The 20,443-nt window shown below is 37.0% G+C and overlaps 1 protein-coding gene across 5 annotated transcripts in view; it reads right to left on the reverse strand.

Annotated features, from left to right (window-relative positions):
- The window catches only part of SCFD2 (sec1 family domain containing 2), a 419,880-nt gene that overhangs the window by 324,005 nt on the left and 75,432 nt on the right, over positions 1–20,443 (reverse strand). For all 5 annotated transcript variants that reach the window (XR_004814632.2, XR_003131334.3, XR_003131333.3 and 2 more), the window contains exon 4: positions 8,837–9,012. Coding sequence is in view for 2 of the 5 variants with exons in the window: in XM_025435788.3 (XP_025291573.3) it covers positions 8,837–9,012 (176 nt within the window). In the remaining 3 variants the exon portion in view is untranslated. The remainder of the gene's footprint in view (positions 1–8,836; positions 9,013–20,443) is intronic.

A 20,443-nucleotide genomic window follows, 5' to 3' on the forward strand; every position in this document is an offset into this window, starting at 1 on the left:
AAATACCATGGATTTCAGGATGTGTCTCAATTTCAGAAATATTAAAATGCAAAAAAATGAACATCCTAAGATCAATGAAAAATGGTAGCACTCTTCTGCCCAAATCTGCTCCCTTTGTTTTCAGAATGGAAAACTACCTTTGCTATTTTCAACCTAATTATCAAAAAAGAAAGTTTTCCTCTGCATTATGTCATAGTCTCCCTCCTACCTCTCTTTGTAACAACTGCTTAATACAAATGTCCAAAGAGGTAACTGACAAATCTCCATTTAACTCTTCTCCAAAAATATTTAAGAAATTTCATTCAAAACTACTGCTGATGACTGTAGGGCTCTCCAAGGGAGCCACCAAAAAAAAGCACCCCTCTTCCCAGCCACGGTTCTGAACACGTTGAGAAAGCAGACCTTAGTAAAGGCATGAGTCTAAACATCACTCTTATTAATGATAAAGGCCAGCCTGGGTGGTAAAAGTACCAGGTCTGTTGGCCACTTGTCCCTATGGAGCTCCAGGCAGTCTATTCCTCCAGGTTGCGAGCCAGCTCTGACCAGGGAAGCCCTCCCACGAAGACGCAGGCCACAGCACCTGCTCCCTGCTTCCAGCATGCTTTAAAGAGTAAGAAGAGTAGAGAAAGAAGAAGGCAGATTCTCGCCCTGGAAGAGCTGAAGTGCTCTCCACAAGCAGAGCCCCTCTCGAGAGGAAAAAAGGCAGAGTGTATGTAGCCTGTCCCATCATCCCAAATTGGCCAACCAGAAAAAAACACCTCTCTTCCCAAGAGAGGAGGGTGTAAAGGGTCAGAGACAGACTAGGAACATGCCTACAAAAACCCCCTCCTGGTGGAAATCAGGAATGAGGGAACTTCTTCCTCTCTACTACTTGCCTTTGTGAGTCATTTTGATGTAATACTGTGAAAAACACCGTGACATAATAAGAAATATATATTTAGTCTCTGCCCCCAGTTCCTGGCACACAAAACTCCTGTATTTTCCTGAGCAATAGGGGTGCTAAGAGCATCATTTGTTCTAATATTTAGTCTTAGACTCTGGTTCCTGGTACACAGAACTTCTAAATCCTTTGGAATTTCTTGGATGATAGGAGCATCTTTCATTCTAACAAGGTTACTCTTGGTGAATTCCTAGATAGTTCCTGCGAACTGGTCACTAAAAAGACCAAGCCATGCATAGAAGCCTGAAACTTTCAGCTTCACCCTATCCCCATCCTCCAGGAAGGGGAGGGGCTATAGTCTGAGTCAATCAATCCTGCCCATGTAATGAAGCCTCCACAAAAATCCCTAAAGTATACAGCTTTGGGGTTGGTAAACTCATGCATGTGCTGGGAGGGTAGCACATCCCAACCACATGGGGACAGAAGCCACTGCACTCAAGACCTTTCCAGACCTCACCCGATGTACCTCTTAATCTGAATATTTATCTTTATCCTTGTAACATCCTTTATAATAAATTGGTAAACTTAAATAAATATATCTCTGAGTTTTGTGAGCCATTATAGCAAATTACCAAACCCAAGGAAGAGGTCATGGGAGACCCAATACAGAAGAAGTTGGTGAGAAGTAGGAGAGGCCCAGATTTGCAGTTGGTGTCTGGAGTTGGGGGCAGTCCTGTGGCACTGAGCCTGTAACCTGTGGGGTTTGCACTAGATCCAGGTAGTTAGTGTCATGACTGAAATGCGGGCCACTTAGTTGCTATTTAGAGTTGGAGAACTGGTTGGTATAGGAAAAGCCCTACATGTTTGGTGTCAGAACTGTTGAAAGTGGAGTATAAAAGAAGTAAGAGGTTTCCTTTTAAACATGCTCCACAATTTTCCTTTTCAGGAAAAACCTATTAAAAAAAATCTCCTTAATCTATAAATGACACTCAGGTCTGACTTTGGGGATCATCTTTTTCTACTTACCTCACTTTTTTTAAGATTTTATTTATTTATTCATGAGAAACACCGAGAGAGAGGCAGAGACATAGGCAGAGGGAGAAGCAGGCTCCATGCAGGGACCCCGATAGGGGACTCGATCCCAGGACCCCAGGATCACACTCTGGGCTGAAGGCAGATGCTCAACTGCTGAGCCACCCAGGCATCCCCTTGCCTTACTCTTCACTCGAATGATGTCACCAGTACTTTTGTAAGTGACAAATTATAACAAAATAGGACCTCCCAGGTTGTCAGTGAGGTCAGGTATGGAACTGAAATGAGGCATGACATTTCCAAACCAAGCCAAAGGGCCGGGAACATCACAGAAGCTCTAGAGGACTGGGAAGGCAAACCCTTAATTTATTATAGCACAAGCAGACACACTTATTTAGCTTAGGGAAATCTGATTTGTTATAGAAGAGATATTTTGAAATTTAGTATATCACAAAAGGAACTCATTCTACCCATTAAAACTGCTTTGACAACTAGTAACTAGTATGCCTACTTTTCATTGCAAAGGAAGGTGGAATTTAAAACTAAAGCAACGTGCACGTGGCTTATCTTGAATAGCTTTGTAACTCCTTTATATTTTATTTAAAAATCACTTTCCAAGTTGGATATTTTAATTTAGAAATATAAATTCTGCCTAAAGAAATAACTGGAGATAGAAAACATGGTCTGTTTTTTAGGAAGTATAAACCCAGCTCCCTTCTCTACACACAGTTTGCGACTGCTTCATAGCCATGATAAATTATGGTCAATAAAGTTTTTCTTTGTGACAATTATAAAAACATTAGATATGCATTGTAGAAACAATGGGATTTATGTCTACATTTAAAGAAAAATGCTGTGAAACATTATCAAACAGTAAATACAAGGAGTCGGTAGCATTTTTCTAAGTAACAATCTCATTTTTCCTTAACAAATTTTAAGTAAAAAAACAAAATCTAGGTGAGAGTATGTTAAAAGGCATTACTCGCATAAAATAAATTGGCAATGTGATATTTCTGGTTCAGCTGAAAGAATAAAAAAGTAACTGCTATTTATTGAGCACTTACTATATGCCAAGCACTGTACTTAGTGATACACATACATAATTTTATTCTGTCCTAACAACAGCAAACACTATGAGATAAGCAATTTAAACCGAATTAGATGAGGTGACTAAATCAAACTTGCGTGGTATATAATAAAAAGAGAATTCTCCATAGACTACCATCCAAATTAAGTAAATCCATATTTGTATTTAAAAAAAAAAGCAAAGCTACTCTTACAAATGAATACATTCCTTAATAGAATCATAAACGTATCCATGTTCAAGTTAACTTTTGCTCTTTTCTACATTTTAAACTTGAAACAGAAATAATTATCTCTTAATGAGCCCATATGTACCAAACGCCTTAAACACAGACTGATTTTGGAACTTTGGAGATAAGGGAGAGGAAAAGGAATTGAGAAGATATTTTATCTCCTTTGGTTTTTAAAAGCATATTCACTGCTAATAAATATTAGATTTTTCCCAACAACACTCAAAACGGTTTCTCTTTCGAGCACGTAACATTATCTTTCTGTCATTTTCAGAAGCCTGAGCCAAACGTAAGTCTCATGAATTGTACTCAGATCTGTTGCTGACTTGTCATAAAATTGCCAAAACCATTGAACTGAGAGACGGTAGTGCAGAGGAAAGGCAGTTAACCTGTGTTTAATTACAGATCTCCAGGACCAATTTCTTTTTCTTAACCAAGATTGTCTGTAATGTTAGTTATAAAGTCAACATTGAGGTCTCAGTGACAGAGGCCTGGTAGAGAGTGGTGGAAATGAGTCTTCAAAGAAATAAACAACTCTCAATGCCGGCTGAGATCTGCATCTAGGTGGCTCTCAAGCTCTTTGGGAAAAGCTAGAAGTTGCCCTCATCCTCAAAATAAACTTAGATGGTCTCCTTTCAAACCAAAGTCTGTAAAAGGGATGCTCCCTTTTACATCAGGCCTTGTTACCCTGATGGATAAGTGTACACACTATATAAAGGAAGCATGTCCATAACCAAAGAGCAATTATGATGACTGGCCTACAGGTTCGCCTATGCTAAAACACTAATTTGCAAGGACCCAGAAATGACTGAGAACACCGCACTAGCCTGGGTAATGTGCAATTAGGATAAAAGTAGGGTCTTAGCATTTTAAATGCTTACGTCTTAAAAAAAATAAAAAATAAAAAATAAATAAATAAATGCTTACGTCTTTTTCCCAGTGTTTTTATTCCTTGCCACTTGCTAAAGGAACCACATCAAGTCCCATGGTCACATCTGAGGCAGTCTAATATGGAACAGGATTCTAAAAATTAATTATAAATATAAAATAGCTTGGACTTTATATGCATCAAGTTTCTTCAGGAGCTTCTCTAGTGAGCTGAGAGATGATCATTCCTGAGAGAAAACTGCTCTGCCTTGTTTTGAAACACTTTTGTCAGATTTTGGAACTACAGGCAGCAGAGGGTGAGGGAGCTGTCTCTGCGGCAGGGCAGTGAGGAGGAAAGAATTGCAGAAGAGGCCTTGAGCAGGTGATCAGAGCTGAAAGGAACGAAAGGGGTACCCATGGGGTGGGGGGAGCAACAGTGTAGGCTGTTGCCATCAAAGGCGGGTGAGGAGAGCATCTTCACCTACTGAGTGGCAGGACCCAGCACTGTTGGAACCCCAGGAGGAGAGAGAGGACATCCATGTGGAGGCCAGAGGCAATGAGGGCCCAGTGCAGGGTAGCAGAACCTGAGCAAGGGGGTCGGGGGAAGGGTGGCAGGTCGAAGGAAGCATACAGAAGTCTATCAAGGCCCCTGGGGCTCGTGAGGAGGGCATGGTGGGATGGGGGTCATGGGATGTGGGGGGAAATGAAGCAGCAGGCCTCTATGGGTTGTCAGAACCAAAGGAGGTGAGAAAAGCATTCATTGGAGGTTGGAAGAGAGTACTATCCCAAGACCCTGTTAGAGCCTGAGCAGGTGTATAAACATCTCAACAGGGGAGTGGCAACGGCAGGATACTGGCAGGGAGCCAGAGTCTGCCCAATGAGGAGACATCTGTGCCAGGGGAGCAGCCGTGGAGCCTGCTGGGGGGTCCTGAAGACTGTGGAGTGAGGAGGGCACCCATGCCTGAGGGTGAGATAGGGGCAGCACAGTGCAAGGTGTTGGACCTCAAGTGATGTGAGAAGGGCATCCACATGGGGGCTTCAGCAGGGCGCCGGTGTGTGAAGCATAAGAGAACATCCACGTGGACTTGGCCATGGCCTGCAGCAGGAAGACAGAGCCCAGGTGAGGCAGCAGTGAGAGAGGCAGCAGCTCTAATGGAACACGTTACATATCGGGGAGAATTTGTCACGTCATGAAATATGTTGAGGGTGATGAGAGACAGGTTCTTCACTGTCAGAGAGGGGGAGTTTCAGATATGGAAAGGAGAATGCCAGAGTAACCCCTGGTATTCTAGTAGAACTGTGGTATTCCTCTGAACTCCTGGCCTTTAATAGAGAAGTACAGGCAAGGGCATAGAAGAGGCTCACCGGTGCAGGGACAGACCACTGGATCTTCAGAACGAGTCATTATGCCGCTCAAACCAAAAGAAACCAAAAGAGCTCAAACCAAAAGAGCACAAAAGTGTGCTCACTTTGACCAAAAGAAGGCCAAAGTGAGCACAATAAAAATACTAGGCATTCAAAAATGGAATATGGCTATGGATTCAGAGGAGATTTAAATTCTTCAGAATTCTATGAATAAATGTATGCCAATAAACTTGAAAGTACAAACGAGTAGCCAACTTAAGCTAATAGAAACTACCAAAATAATCTCAAGAAAAAACAGATTAAATAGATCGAGAAATATTTACATAATTAAATCGGAAATAAAAATCTAAATCTAGCAACAACAGAGCTATGTTGAGATGATTCCTTAGAGATTTTTATTTCACCATTGAGCAAACAGCTCTGGAAAAATTAAACTCGCCCTGATTTTTAAAAACTGCCAAAACCTTTGTTTCAAAACCATACAAAGGCAGCACAATAAGGAAAAAGTATATGCTAATCTCATCTATGAGCATAAATGCAAACAGCTAAGTAAAATATTAGCAAACTAAATCCAGTAGTATGTGTGTGTATGTGTGTGTAGGACCAAGTTGAACTTATCCAGGAATGCAATTAACAATTACTTAACATTAAAAAATTATAAATACAATTCACCACATTAACAATTAAGGGAGAAAAAAACCCTACATAGTCATCTAAAAAAATTCATAGTATTTAGAACTGAAATTCAACACTTATACATGATAAAAACAACAACAAAATAAGAACTCAGCAAACGTGGTTTAGGAAGGAACTTTCTTAGCCTGATTAAAAAAAAAAAAGAACTCAGCAAACATAATATTTAATGGTTTTAAAATTTTAGAACATTTTCTTTAACGACAAGAGTAAGATGACGATGCCTCTTTTCACTGCCTCTATTGAACAGCGTCCTAGTATGTGGTCATGCACCCAAAAAGAAAGTGGTATCAAGAAAGTGGAGAAAGGAAGAAACAAGCACAAATACAAATGCAAAGTTGTTGGGCAAAGTCAAGAGTAACCCTATAAGGCAGCAAAGGACAGTCAGAAAACTGTTTCTTAAATAATTTCAACTAACAATGGTATTAAAGCCTTTAAAATACCCACAGATCTAATAATTCCCTCTTATAAGGAAAAGTATAAAACTGGACATACTGATTTTAAAACACTGTAGTATTAATTCTGTGATGGATAAACTGGCCACTGGAACAGACCAGAAACAGAAATCAACCCACTTTTCTATGGGATTTTAGTATATTACATATCACTAGGAAAAGGATGAAGATCTCTTGGCTCCAAATAACTGAAAACCAACGTTTTTTAAGTGGTTCAAACAATAAGAATTATTCTCTTACAAAACAAGGTATTTGAGCTGAAGTTCAAAGTCATCAAAGATCCAGGTTCTGTCTGTCTTCCTCAGGATCACAGTGAGTTCCCTTCATTAGCACAAAATGCTCACATCCTAAGCATACATCAAGAAGCAGAAAAAGGAGATTGTTTCTTTATTATATACTTATATCTATATCTACACCCTTTGCCTATCTTTGGCTTGAACTGCTAAACTAATCATTAGGTAGGGAAATGAGAATGCCAATGTATTCTGAGAACAATCTGGATTTGCCCGAATCATTTGGGGAAAAAGTAGACATTGGAACAAAATTGACTGGTCTTCGGACAACACGAGAAAGAGGAAAACAACTCTTAGGTAAGTAATTTACGATACAATGTAGTATTTCATAAATATGTGGCAGACTAGACTATCCATACGGAAGAAAAGAAAGCTCTGAATAATATCAAAAACAAAAACAAATTCCATGTGGATTAAAATTTCAAATGCCAAAAATTAATTTTTAGCAAAAAAATACAGAACAATATATTTGGAAATTAGGGGTAGAAATAGATTTTAATATCAAACATAAACACAAATCATAAAGGATAATATTAATTAGCTAGACTACATTAAAACTCTAAACTCTTGTACAAGATGCTGGAATTGAAAGACAAACCACAGCCTCGGAGAAGTATTTGCATGATATAAGACAGCTTTTCTGTTACCAATGAATAAAAATGGGCACAGTTATAAGAACAAGCAATTGACAGAAGAGGAAAACTGAAGAGTCAATAAATAGTATAAAAGATGCTCGACCTCATCAGTAGTCAGAGAATTGCAAACTTATATAAAGAAATAGCACTGACCCACTCTTAAAAAATGTTATAATTTGATAATACTGAGTACTGGACACTATGAAGGGAAACAAAATATCATATATGCCTAGTAGAAGGGTCAACTAGGTCAACCTCTTCAATGATTATTTTGTTGATATTTAGTAAATTTAACAATATGCATGTCAACAACCTAACATTCTTTCTAAGATATGTGTCTTAGAGAAACTTTCACATGTACCCAAAACACATGTTCTGGGATATTTACTACATTCTTTCTTCTTTCTTCTCTCTCTTTCTCACTCTCTTTCTCTCTCCCTCCCTCTACACACACACACACACACACACACACACACACACACACACGAATATGAAATAGTCTATATATCCATATGAATTGGATAAATAAAGTGTTGTATGTTCATACAATCAAATAGTATGGTATGGTATAGTTTAAATAAATGAACTAGATCTATATGTGTCACCTTGAATGATCTTAAAAATAGAATGTTGAGAGGAAAACACAAGTTGTTGAGGACTATCTATAGTACAATATTACTTACATAAAAAGTAAAACTCAGAGCACAATACTCTATTTATGGCTAAATATTTAATAAAAATACAGAAACAAGAAATCAAGCTTGTGATTACTCTGGGAAAGGACAAAGGAGAATCAGAGCAAGGAAGGGTTATATAAGTATCAGAGATATTTCTATTTTATTTCTAGTCTTAGTTGTTAAATGAAAGAGTATAAAATAAATATTAAAAATGAGTAAATTATATTGAGTCTATGTGGAGAGCACTTAGGATTAGAGATTAGTATCAGGAGAAATGTAAATAGTAGTAATATTCTGCAAAGACTGAATAAAGATGCCAGGAAGATCAAGAAAGTTCCAGATGGCATAAAATTGAAAAGAGGTTAGTCAAATGCTCAAAATATGTTCTTGGTACGAGTGAAAAACCAAAGATGTCACTGTCAAAAACAACAACAACAACAACAACCAAAACATAGGTATGGAAAATTTCTACTATAATTATAATTTAGAGGCTCTTAGAGAACATGATACAGAGTATATGCCAATAATATGACTTATAACTAAGACTATAATAAACATCAAAAATTTTCCTCCGGAAGCAAAAATTTTAATTCTTAATATCCCAAGAAACTCCTATAGCAACATACCTGGAGAAGGAGTCTTTCAAAAGCCAGGAAGTTGTCCCACTTGGCAGTCTGCGGGTGTTTCAGGGTTTGAACTGTGGCCAGCCCAAGCTGTAGAAGCCCACAGTGATTCACTATAGCTTTGAGATTGTTCTTAAAGAGCTGAATATAGGACATGAGCTGCCCTGGGGTGACTCTTCCTGGAGAAACATAATAATTTATCAGTGTTAAAATCATGAGAAGAATGCCATTAATAATACTACTGCCTCATACTGGCACAGAACTTTGGAGCTTCTGGCAGCTTTCCTAAGCTATAGTGATTCCTACAGCAACATGGTAGCAATAGCAAATTTGAAACTATTGCCTGCATTTTACAAGTAAAGAAACAGGAGGCATCTGAGTAGCTCAGCTGGTTAAGCATCCAACTCTTGACCTCAGCTTAGATCTTGATCTCAAAGTCGTGAGCTCAAGCCATGTTGGGGCTCCATGCTGGGCACGGAGTCAACTTAAAAAAAAAAAAAAAAAAAAGAACTGAGGCACCTGAATGGTGCAGTCAGTTACGTGTTCAACTCTTGGTTTCAGCTCAGGTCTTGATCTCATGACCCAGAGATCAAGCCTCCATGCTCAGCAAGGAATCTGCTTGAGATTCTCTCTCCCTCTGCCCCTCCTATTCGTGTTCTCTCTCTAAAAATAAATGAATAAATCTTTTAAAAATAAATAAGAATTTTTTTAATTAAAAAAAACACACGAAGTCACGCAAATAAGTATTTGTTGAGCTCAACCTGAAGTGCCTCTACAAGACAGAGTACATAGGGATCTAAGAAGCAAAAAGGCAAAATTTCTAATGGTGTGTGTATGTATAGAAAGAAGAGAAATCTGTTACGACTGTAGCTAAAACCTTATCACTGACACCAGTGGGTTCATGAGAATACTCATGAGGATAAAAGCTGGCTATTACATGAAATAAAAATCTATGGAGAACTGAAGTGGCAAAAACACTGGAAGATGAGGCATCAGAAGAAAATGTTGGGTATGAGTGATACAGCACATTTATAGCGATGGTCACCTGGACTAAAGCAAGAGGAGCCCCATCTCATAAAAGACTAGACATAGCACAGAAAAACAAAATAATACAAAACACCTGTTGAAGATTCACTCCTTCAGAGCCTCTAAGTTCAACTTTTGCCAATTGCGGTCCTTTGACTAAGTCACTTCACATTGTCCAATGTGTGGAATTGCATTCCTGCCATTCATGGGTGCTTTGGACAAAACCCCTGAACACCAGATTCACTCTATTGGACAAGGAGGCAGCAGTGGGTCAGCACAGAAGCAAGCAAGTCAGGTGCATCTTTCCTACACATCTTATCCATACTATGTTTGTGGGTTGCTCTCCAATGCCTGATATCCAAGTTTGCTTATTATATCTAGGTTTAATATTTGGCAATGAAATCACATATATTTCTTTAGTACTTTACAGTTTACACAGTGCAGGCACGCCATCTTCTGATTCTCTCAGCAAATCTGTGGGGTGGCAAACAGGGCATGTGCTGCATCAACTAGACCCACTTGATGAGGCACTGGGGGTTCGGGGTCTTACACAATGCTAAATGGCAGCTATCACTTAATAAAAGGTTTTTGATCCTTGATCCTGATAAACAAAATCGAAAGACCTTGCCACAAGAAACTTAAAAGCCTGCAACAAAAAGAATAACAATAGTGGGATGATAAGTAGTGGGGCAAGTCTCAGGCATTTCTTTGGCGGGAAAGTCTGAGTTCATTCCTGATTCTCAAAGCAGCAGACTAATGATCTACTCACCTACTTACAGAGAAAAGCCTCATCAACTTCTTCTTTGTCTGGTTCTGAGTCAGGTTTATTAAGGTCTAATTTAAATGCAGTAAAATGCACCCTTTTTCTGGTGTCCAGCTCTATGAATTGTGACAAATGTATAGAGTTGGGTAAGCACCATCACAGTCAAGATGGAGAACATTTCCATCATTCCAAAGAGTTCTCCCTCTTTGTAGTCAATTCTCTGTTTCCACCCCAGCCCCTGGTGAGCTCTTCTCCATGTGTATCTGATCTCTGTTCCATAGTTTTGCTTTTCCAGAATGTTATATAAATGGTATTATACAGTAGCCTTTTGAGTCTGGCTTCTTTCACTTTGGCGTAATGCACTTGATAGTCATCCATGTTGTTGCTTGTGTTAGTGGTTTGTCCCCTTTTCTTGCTGCATAATATTCCATTGTATGAATGTGTCATAGTTTATTTAGCCATTTATTTATCCATTCACCAGTTAGTGATCACTTGGACTATTTCCAATTTTTAGAAATTATGAATAAACCCTTCACAAATAACCCATGTTCAGGCTTTCGTGTGAGTGTATATGTGTGGACTTATGGTTTCACTTTTCTTGGGTAAATATTGAGGACTGAGGTTGCTGGGTCATATGCTAAATGTATATGAACTTTTTTTTTTTTTGTATTTTTTTTACGATTCTATTTATTTATTCATGAAAGACACAGAGAAAGAGGAAGAGACATAGGCAGAGGGGGAAGCAGGCCCCTCACAGGGAGCCCAATGCGGGACTTGATCCATGGACCGCGGATCACCCCCTGAGCCAAAGGCAGATACTCAACCACTGAGCCACCCAGGCGTCCCTGTATGTTTAACTTTGTAAGAAACTGACTAACTGATTTCCAGAGTGGCCTATTCCACCACCAACCAATGAGAGCTCTAACACCTCACATCCTCACCAGCACTTGCTACTGCTAGTTATTTTTATTTTAGTCATTCTAATATGTGTGTAGCAACATCTCACTGGGGGTTTAATTTGTATTTTTCTAATGATGAATAATGTTGGTCATCTTTTTATGTGCCATCCTGTATGTTTTTTGTGAAGTCAAATAGACTTCTATTTGAATCTTTTGGGCATTTTTTTATCAGGTTTTTTTTTACTTTCTTACTCTTAAATTGTGTCATTACTTTTATTAATCCATTGATTCAACATATATTTCCGTGACAGGCACTGTTCTTGCTGCTAGAAATAAACCCATGAACAAATCAGATAAAACTCCTTGTCCTCACAGTGAACAAATATAGAAGACAGGCATCTCCTCGATGCTGTCCTAATTAATTCAGCATATTACATATCATTCTCATTTAGGGGATGGAGGCCTTTTGTGCAAATGATTAACATGTTTACACAATGATGTTTTCTAACACCTATTAAATATTAACATTAAATATGTGAAAAGAATGTTCACATGATATGGGTTCAAACTAAGATTGCCATGACCTCCATGTATTTGATTATACATTGTACCGCTGGTGATGGTAATTTGGTTTCTGGATACATAGAGCTTATTCTATCAAGAGAGGTATTCATTAAATAACTATACAAATAATTACTTAATCATAATCGTGGTACTACTGCTAAAGAAAAATACAAAATGTCTTTAAAGCGTGAAAGGTTCTGTAAGATTCAAAACTGCCGAACTATCCAACCCAATCTCCTTAACTAAGGAGGAGGAATTAAACAAGCTCAAAATACATAAAACTCATTTGTAATAGAACTGTCTTTTACAGAGACAAGAAATAGAAATTATCAGAGAAAGTCATCGGAAAGTCTGTTTAGATTTCTATTGTAATAACCATATGGTCACTTAAAAGATAAAAGGTTTTGATTCAAAAATATAGTTGACCATTTTACCCAGTTAGTGTTTTCTAGCACAGACTCAATCATCATTTTTATGTAAGGCTGCCTTCCCACATAAGGCATGTGACTCAAAGGAACAAATGAGTATACAGAATTTGGTAATTGGAAATGCAACAAAACACTACATTGTGAATTTAGTAATTATTCGCCTTTGCTGACCAATTCTGTTCCCCTCTAAATAGCTTTTTCTTACACACAAATGCTATTAACATTATTAGGTACATCTTGATAACAGTTTCTTTTTATTCCATAACATGCTAATTGGAATTCAGTAAAAAAAAAAAAAAAAAAAAAAAAAAAGGGTAAGGCACACAGATGCTTTAAAATAGGTAGTGAGGTATCTTTTAATTTTAAACTTAATCACGACCTTACAGAAACAAATGGAAATCAACCAACTGACTACCAAAAACGCTGCAGTGAGACTAATGACTTGAGGAAGCTGCCCAGTTCACATCAACTAAAACAGCAAGCAACCAGGAGCAGGTGTTAAAAAAGTAACAGCAGGACATGTATTCACAGCTCACATCACAAAACAACAACAACAACAACAGCTTGTCAGGCAGACTAACACGGTGATTTCAAAATATCTGTTCAGAAGGCCTTGCAACAAACACACTTTTTAAAGCCATAAAAAACAAAGGTTATTTGATATCAAGACTGCATAATAAATACACAGCAACTTTTTGAAAAGTAACAATTTGAAATATGAAAAATAGTTTTCAAGTAAGAAAAGCTATTTTTAAAGAGTTTTTAAGAAAGAGAAATAGGCTTCTTATTTAGTTAAGAGAAAAACAAAACTTTATCAACCATCAATTCTCTATTTTTAAACGCTTATTAAAATATAATTATCTCTTAAGGGAAAGTGGATAGATTTGGAAAATAAAAGGATTTAAACATTTTAATGTTTGTGATCCTTACAATATTGAATTCAACTGAATTCAAATGCATCATAGAGCCTATTTTTCCATTTACTATATACACTTGATAAATTATAACTTTCTCAACCTGTCTTGTGGCTTGTTAAAATATATTTAAAATATCTACACCAATCTACACATATATGATTCTTTGTTGAAATGTTTGAAATAAAGAATATTCAGTCAGTGCTGGGTTTGATTTAATCATAAAACAACGCCTTAATAGTAGAAAGCAAACACCAACAGAAACTTTGCCTAAAATAGCATATTTGGCTCCCAAATTTTTAAAAAACTTCCTGGCATGAGAAATAATACTACTGACATTGCATGTTTTTTATTCTTCATTTTTATGAAGACCCAGTGTATAAAATTTGAATGAACAAACTTAGGTGTTTTAAGTCCTCCCAGAAATGAGCATTTCCCCTGTATCCTTTTCAATCATTTTTCCTAATATAATAAAAGTACAGTACATTAAAATGTTTACATATAACATGTCCTGCTAAAACTCTGGTTAATTTGCACATACAGAGTTGGCAAACAAAATAATTTCAATATTACAAAATAGTGACATCTCTTCATCTGTTGTTTTTTTTCTCATTGTCTCAACTTTTGTGCCACCTAATAACAGCCCCTGAACACAAAGTAAACAAGCACAGCTGGACCCGGCAAGCCACAAGAGGGCCCATTCACCACATGCAGGGCCCACGCATGTCCAGCTCTTCCTCTTGGCTCTGCCTAGACACGTGCCCTGTCTAGGAAGTGCTTCCTGTTTGACTCTCCCCCAATCTTTGGTGCAACTAAAAGCCTCTGCTCCTCTTTATATCCCCCTCCAGTGAGAACTCCTTCAGCTCCTTTGTTCACAAAGTCCTATATATACTGTAGCATTTATTTATAGAAATTTAGCATATCCTTTTTAACTATGCTGGTATTTTATCAAGACTTTTACTGGTTTTTTCAGTTAGTTACTGGTTATTAATTTGCAAAGATTTTTGAATGGGCCTCTCTACTCATAGTATTTTTTTTTATCATGAACCCTGATTTCTAGTATGTGTGCAAAACAATTTTTCCAGGAATGTATATACATTATAGCAAAAACAATGAGATATATATGTGTGTGTATATATAAAAATATATAAAAGGTGGCAACTCTACTAAAATTAAACATTTGATTGGTAGGCAGCACCATTAGAGAAAATTTCTAATGTTCATTCAATAGTTGATGGAAGAGAGCCAGAATCTTGTGCATGAAAGATGGTTTAGGAGCTTTGTGAATAACATACAAAAGGCTCACAGTGTAGACTGAGCACACAGGTTTACAGCCTCTCCTTACACCATCAGAATGATAGAAAAAAATAAGAAGGGATGGGAACACACAACAAAGAGACTGTGAGATAGTCTATAAGCAGATATAAGAGTTCAAACATTTTGCCCCCATCTGTTGGTTATCTTTGTAACCTACATTATACACTAAAACTTTCTTTTTTGTTCTGTCAAATACAGATGGTATCATACATTTTATGTTCTAAGAGGGTAACAGCCCCCCTTACACTTCCCCTTACTTCTTATTTTCCCCTTTCATCTTGCAAATCATCTGTACTTTTATTTTTACCTTGTCAGGATGACTGGCATTTACATTTTGTTCTGTAACCATAATTTAGTCTTATGTGCTTTTTCTATGGTTTCTCTAGGAAAGTTTGAAATCAATCAACAGTGCTTACATCATTATAAACTATATAACTATTAATGACAGAGTCAAATTATGTGCCATGATTACATTTCCTTATGCATATAATACACTTTGTTCCTAGAATGCTTTGTGGTATATTTTCTTCCTTCTTCCCTCCCTCTTTCTTCACTCCCTCCCTCCCCTCTTCCTTCTTTCTTCCTTTTTTTTTTTTTTTTTTTCTCTCTTTCCTCTTTCTTTCTTTGCATTATCTGCCTTAACCAAAGTTTTACAGTATACTAACCTCAAACACACTATCCTATCTTTGGAATCTATGGGAGTTTTTTCCCTCCCTGAATACTGTCAAACCTTTCATTCTCCCATTCCAACATGGGCAGATTGTTTTCCAGGCCTTTCTGCACAGCCAGCAGCTTGGAACTCCTTTTATTACTCTCTTCTGTTGGAACGGTTTCCTTAAATCCCTGGTTTTTCTTTCTTGGTATACTGTCTTGTTTTACTGGACATTCTCAAGTAACTTCCTTAGAAAAACAACTTTGAAGAAAGCAGAGTTTTTGTATCCCTGAAAAGGCATTTTCTTGCCCTCAGAGTTTCATGATAGTTGATTAGGGTCTGGTATTCTAGGTGGCCAAAAATGCATTGTTCATAATCTTCTGGTTTTCTGGGTTGCTGATAAAGAATGTGTGCCAGTCTCATTCCTGTTTCATTGTAGGTGAGCTTTTTTTTTTTTTTTTCCATCTTTGGGCCTTTAGAATCCTATTCTCTTGTACTCTAAGGATTCACAGTGATTATGTTTAGTTTAGAGGTCTTTTTTTCGTTCCACTTTCTTCTCAATAAGCCTATTCAATTTGATTATATCTTTCTTCACCTTGGGGAAATTCTCACATGCTTTCTTTGCTAATTTCTTATTCTCTGCTTTCTTTTTTTTTTTAAGATTTTATTTATTTATTCATGAGAGACACAGAGAGTGAGGCAGAGACACAGGCAGAGGGAGAAGCAGGTTCCATGCAGGGAGCCTGATGTGGGACTCAATCCCGGGACTCCAGGATCATGCCCTGAGCCAAAGGTGGATGCTTAACCACTGAGTCAGCTAGGCGTCCTTTTCTCTTTCTTTCTGAAACTCCTAATATAGTTCTTGGATAGTCTGGATTGGTTCTCTATATCTTTTATCTTTTCTGTCATCTTTTTAATGCCCTGTTCTTTCTACATTTTAAGGGAGTTTCTCAATTTATGTTTAAACTTTGGCTGAAGTTTGTTTTGTTACATACCATAAAGTTCACCCTTAAAGTATACAATTGAGTGGTTTTTGGTATATTTAGAGAGTTGTGTAATTATCACCACCATATAATTTGAGAACATTTTCTTTAAAAAAAAAATAGGTTTTTTTATTTATTCATGAGAAACACAGAGAGAGGCAGAAAGGTAGGCAGAGGGAGAAGCAGGCTCTATGCAGAACTTGATCCCAGGACCCCCGGGATCATGACCTGAGCCAAAGGCAGATAGATGCACAACCATTGAGCCACCCAGGTACCCTAATTTGAGAACATTTTCATCACCTAAGAAAAAACCCAAATCCAAATTTCCTCAGTTATGAAAGAGATATACTGTTATAATCCACTTATATTGGAATATAACCTGAATGAAATTTTTCACTGGGAGACATAACTGTGCTTAGTTATAGTTATAAATGAGAAAAGCAGAAATGAGAATATTCAAGTAATTATAACTCTAAGTGAACTCTAACTTTTAAATATAATACTATTATCATTTTATCATATTTTTTAAAAATGTAACTAAAGTATAAATGCCTGGAAGGTAAAAGAGGAAAGGAAGAGTACTAAATGATGGAGCAAAACAGACAATAAAAATAAACCTCCTACCCTCAGTCACCCAAAAAAGCTTTGCCTAGAATACATAAAAGGGTAGTACAACAGAGGGAGCCACCTCCCCAGAAGGTACCAGCAACTCCAGACTCAGTACGATGGAGGTGGAAAGTGAGGAATATAACATAAAGCAAAGTAGACAAATATTAAGTACATAGATCAATTAATTTTTAAATACGTACCTACGCATGTAACCACCATCCAGATCAACATATAGAATATGTCCAATACTCTCAAAGATTCCTGCATATACTTATCCAGTCAATAATCCCACAGAGCTAGACCATTACTTCTTTTTTTTTTTTAATTTTTATTTATTTATGATAGTGACACACAGAGAGAGAGAGAGAGAGAGAGAGAGGCAGGGACACAGGCAGAGGGAGAAGCAGGCTCTATACACCGGGAGCCCGACGTGGGATTCAATCCCGGGTCTCCAGGATCGCGCCCTGGGCCAAAGGCAGGCGCTAAACCACTGCGCCACCCAGGGATCCCTAGACCATTACTTCTATCTCTACTACCATAGACCATTTTTTACATGCTTTTGAGCTTCATATAAATGAAGTTATACATATGTATTCTTTTGGGTCTAGCTTTTTGCTCAACATTATCCAGAATTAAAAAAAAAAACCATTATCCAGAATTTCAATCATTTTTTATAACTGTGCTTTATTGCTCTATATGACTATACCAGTTTCTTTATCTCTTCTGCTTTGAAGGACACTTAGATTTTACAGTTCGGGGCCATTACAAATAATGATGCTACGAACATTCTATTACATGTCTTTTGGTGGCCATAAGCACTCATTTCTATTATATGCCCACGTTTGCTGGGTGGGTGTATACTTAGCTTTAGTCGATACTGTCAGTTTTCCATGATTGTATCAATATTTTCACACATTTTGAATTTGATTAAATTTTACAATTTAACATAATTTAAAAACTGTACATGTAGTGTTTAAAATGAAACACTACTGTATCACTAAGTTTCCTTCTGGTATTTTATGTTGGGGAACCAAAACACTAATAAGAATGAGAGAAAAGAATCACAATGGAAACCACATTACCATATGATTAGCATGAATCTTTATTTTATTGTTCTCATAATATTTTTACAGATTTATTTACTTACTTCCTGACCTAGTTACATAGAAAAAGGCCTGGAAAGCAACATACTAATTTAGGAACAAAGATTACGTTGAAGAGCAAGATGGTGGGAAGGGAGGATATACTTTTGCTTTTTATTTCATATACATTATGATTTATTTGAATTTTCTAGAAGCATGTGCTAGTATTATTTTTAAAATAGTCTCGATTCTGAAATAAAATCATGCCTGTCTCAGGTACAATAAACAGATTTGTACAATGGATGAAGCATTGTCTTTCAACAGATTATTAAAGAAATAGAAGAGTAATAATAATAATGGCCTGCTTCCCACTTCTATTGAGGTCAAAGGGCAAAGAAATATGGTTAACGGGCAGGTAGAGAGATTTAAGTCAGAAATGAGAAAAAAACTTCACCATCGCGATGACTATTAGACACTGAAACAAGTTATTAAAGGAGGAAGAAGGGAGATGTTATAAATCTTCTCCCGTAGGGATCTGAAGGGCAGTATACACAGCCATCTGTATAGTGAAACCTGGATAAAGTCCAGCTGGGAATTGATGTATATTTTTATAACACCATATATACTGAAGGTGTCCCGGGATATCCTTTAAATTGTGTATGTTTCTCGTTACACAAATTTTGAGCTCTACAGCATTACAAAGGTAGGCTAAGAAACTAATGCGAAAAGTGCATTTTAATTATACAAATCAACTCAATCAAATGGTTCCAAAATTCAGAAGTTTATTGTAAAACGTTTTCAGGATAGCATGCATTAAAGTGTAACTGCTGAAAGACCAAGGGTCACAAATAGAAAATAAATAGTTCTCCCTGAAAATTATACAAAACACTGAAATATAAAACCACCAGAAACATTTAAGGTTTGGTTTTCCTTGGAAATGCAGCCTTCCTGAGGTTAAATATTGCATCAACATTTATAAACTCAAGAGAGAACGTGGAAGGGAACAGATATATTATTCTTGTTTTCTAGAGGGTTGTATCCCAGCCTGCCAGGGAAGGAGCATTTCCTTGGTGGGTCTGCTCTGACGTGGAAAGGAATTTCTGCTTTTAGGGGAGCCTCCAGGTAAAGAAACTCCCACCCTATAGCCACGGGCTTCTCATCATATCATTCTCTTGAGTTTTTTTTTTCTCTTCTCTTGAGTTTTTAAACTCTTAGCCCATATTCTCATGTTGAAGATCTCTAATGTTGAAGAAACACAAAAATGAGTAAGAAGAGGAAGAGGCAGATGAGGAAAAAAAGAAGAGAAAAAAGATGTACCAATTTAAGTTAAAAATATAGAGCCAGAAGGTAAATGCCTGAAGAAGGGATGTTAGAAATTCAGATTCCCATTTTGCAGATGAGGAAAACAGAGAAACAGAGGCAATTGAAGTTCTGTTTTAGGTGATGAAGTGTAAGAGTGAAGATCTCTTTACTGACCTTAGAGATTTCTGGCATTATTAATTATTAATTCAATAAAAACTCTTTCTGTTTCTCTAGATCCTCTAATTTCATACCCTTAAATAGAGATATTCTTTATGGCTCTGCCCTCAGCCCTTCTTGTCAACCATTCTACCTTCTAGCTCTAGTTGATCAATCTTATATTTTCTTTAGAAATTCACTACTTAGGTTTCAACATAATCACTAGGTAACTAAATCCCAAATCTCTACTTTCACTTCTGGAAACCATTACTCTAGCCACACATTTTCCAACCGAGATGATCAGGAACAAATCTTTCAAACAGAATAATTCCAACCCTACATGTGGTAGAGTACTCTTCACATGCAGTTGCACAATCATTGGTTTATAATGTGTCTTACCTGCCCAGGAGACAATAAATAATTCCATTATACTATACCCTACTTTTACAGAATGCCTTGAAATTTTACAGACACTGTTTCATATAAGTCATTTCATCTAATTATCATATTAGCAGATAATCTGCTAACTCCTCATTTTGCAGAAACAGAAAACAGATTCAGAAAAATTAAATGACTTATTCATGTGAAGATAAAATAATACTTCATACATTTATTATCCCCTATAAGGACTTAAAATATAGTATGTGCAGATAATAAATATCTTTTAAATGAATAAAAATTATTATCTACTACCTGTAGATCTGGATAACATCTAGGCAAAAACTTTCAGTGAGCTTTTTTCCCTCCTATTTTGACACCCAACTATGATTCCACTGATCTCTAGGAAATTGTGCCAATCTTATATCCCAGGGAATGTGGAATTCTTTCAAATGATGGTTCTCGAAGATGTTCCACAGACCTCTGTGTTCCTGAGACATTATCAGGTAGTCAAAAAAGACAAAGTTATTTTCACAA

Source organism: Canis lupus, chromosome 13 (assembly GCF_003254725.2).
Source record: "Canis lupus dingo isolate Sandy chromosome 13, ASM325472v2, whole genome shotgun sequence".
NCBI lineage: Eukaryota > Metazoa > Chordata > Mammalia > Carnivora > Canidae > Canis > Canis lupus.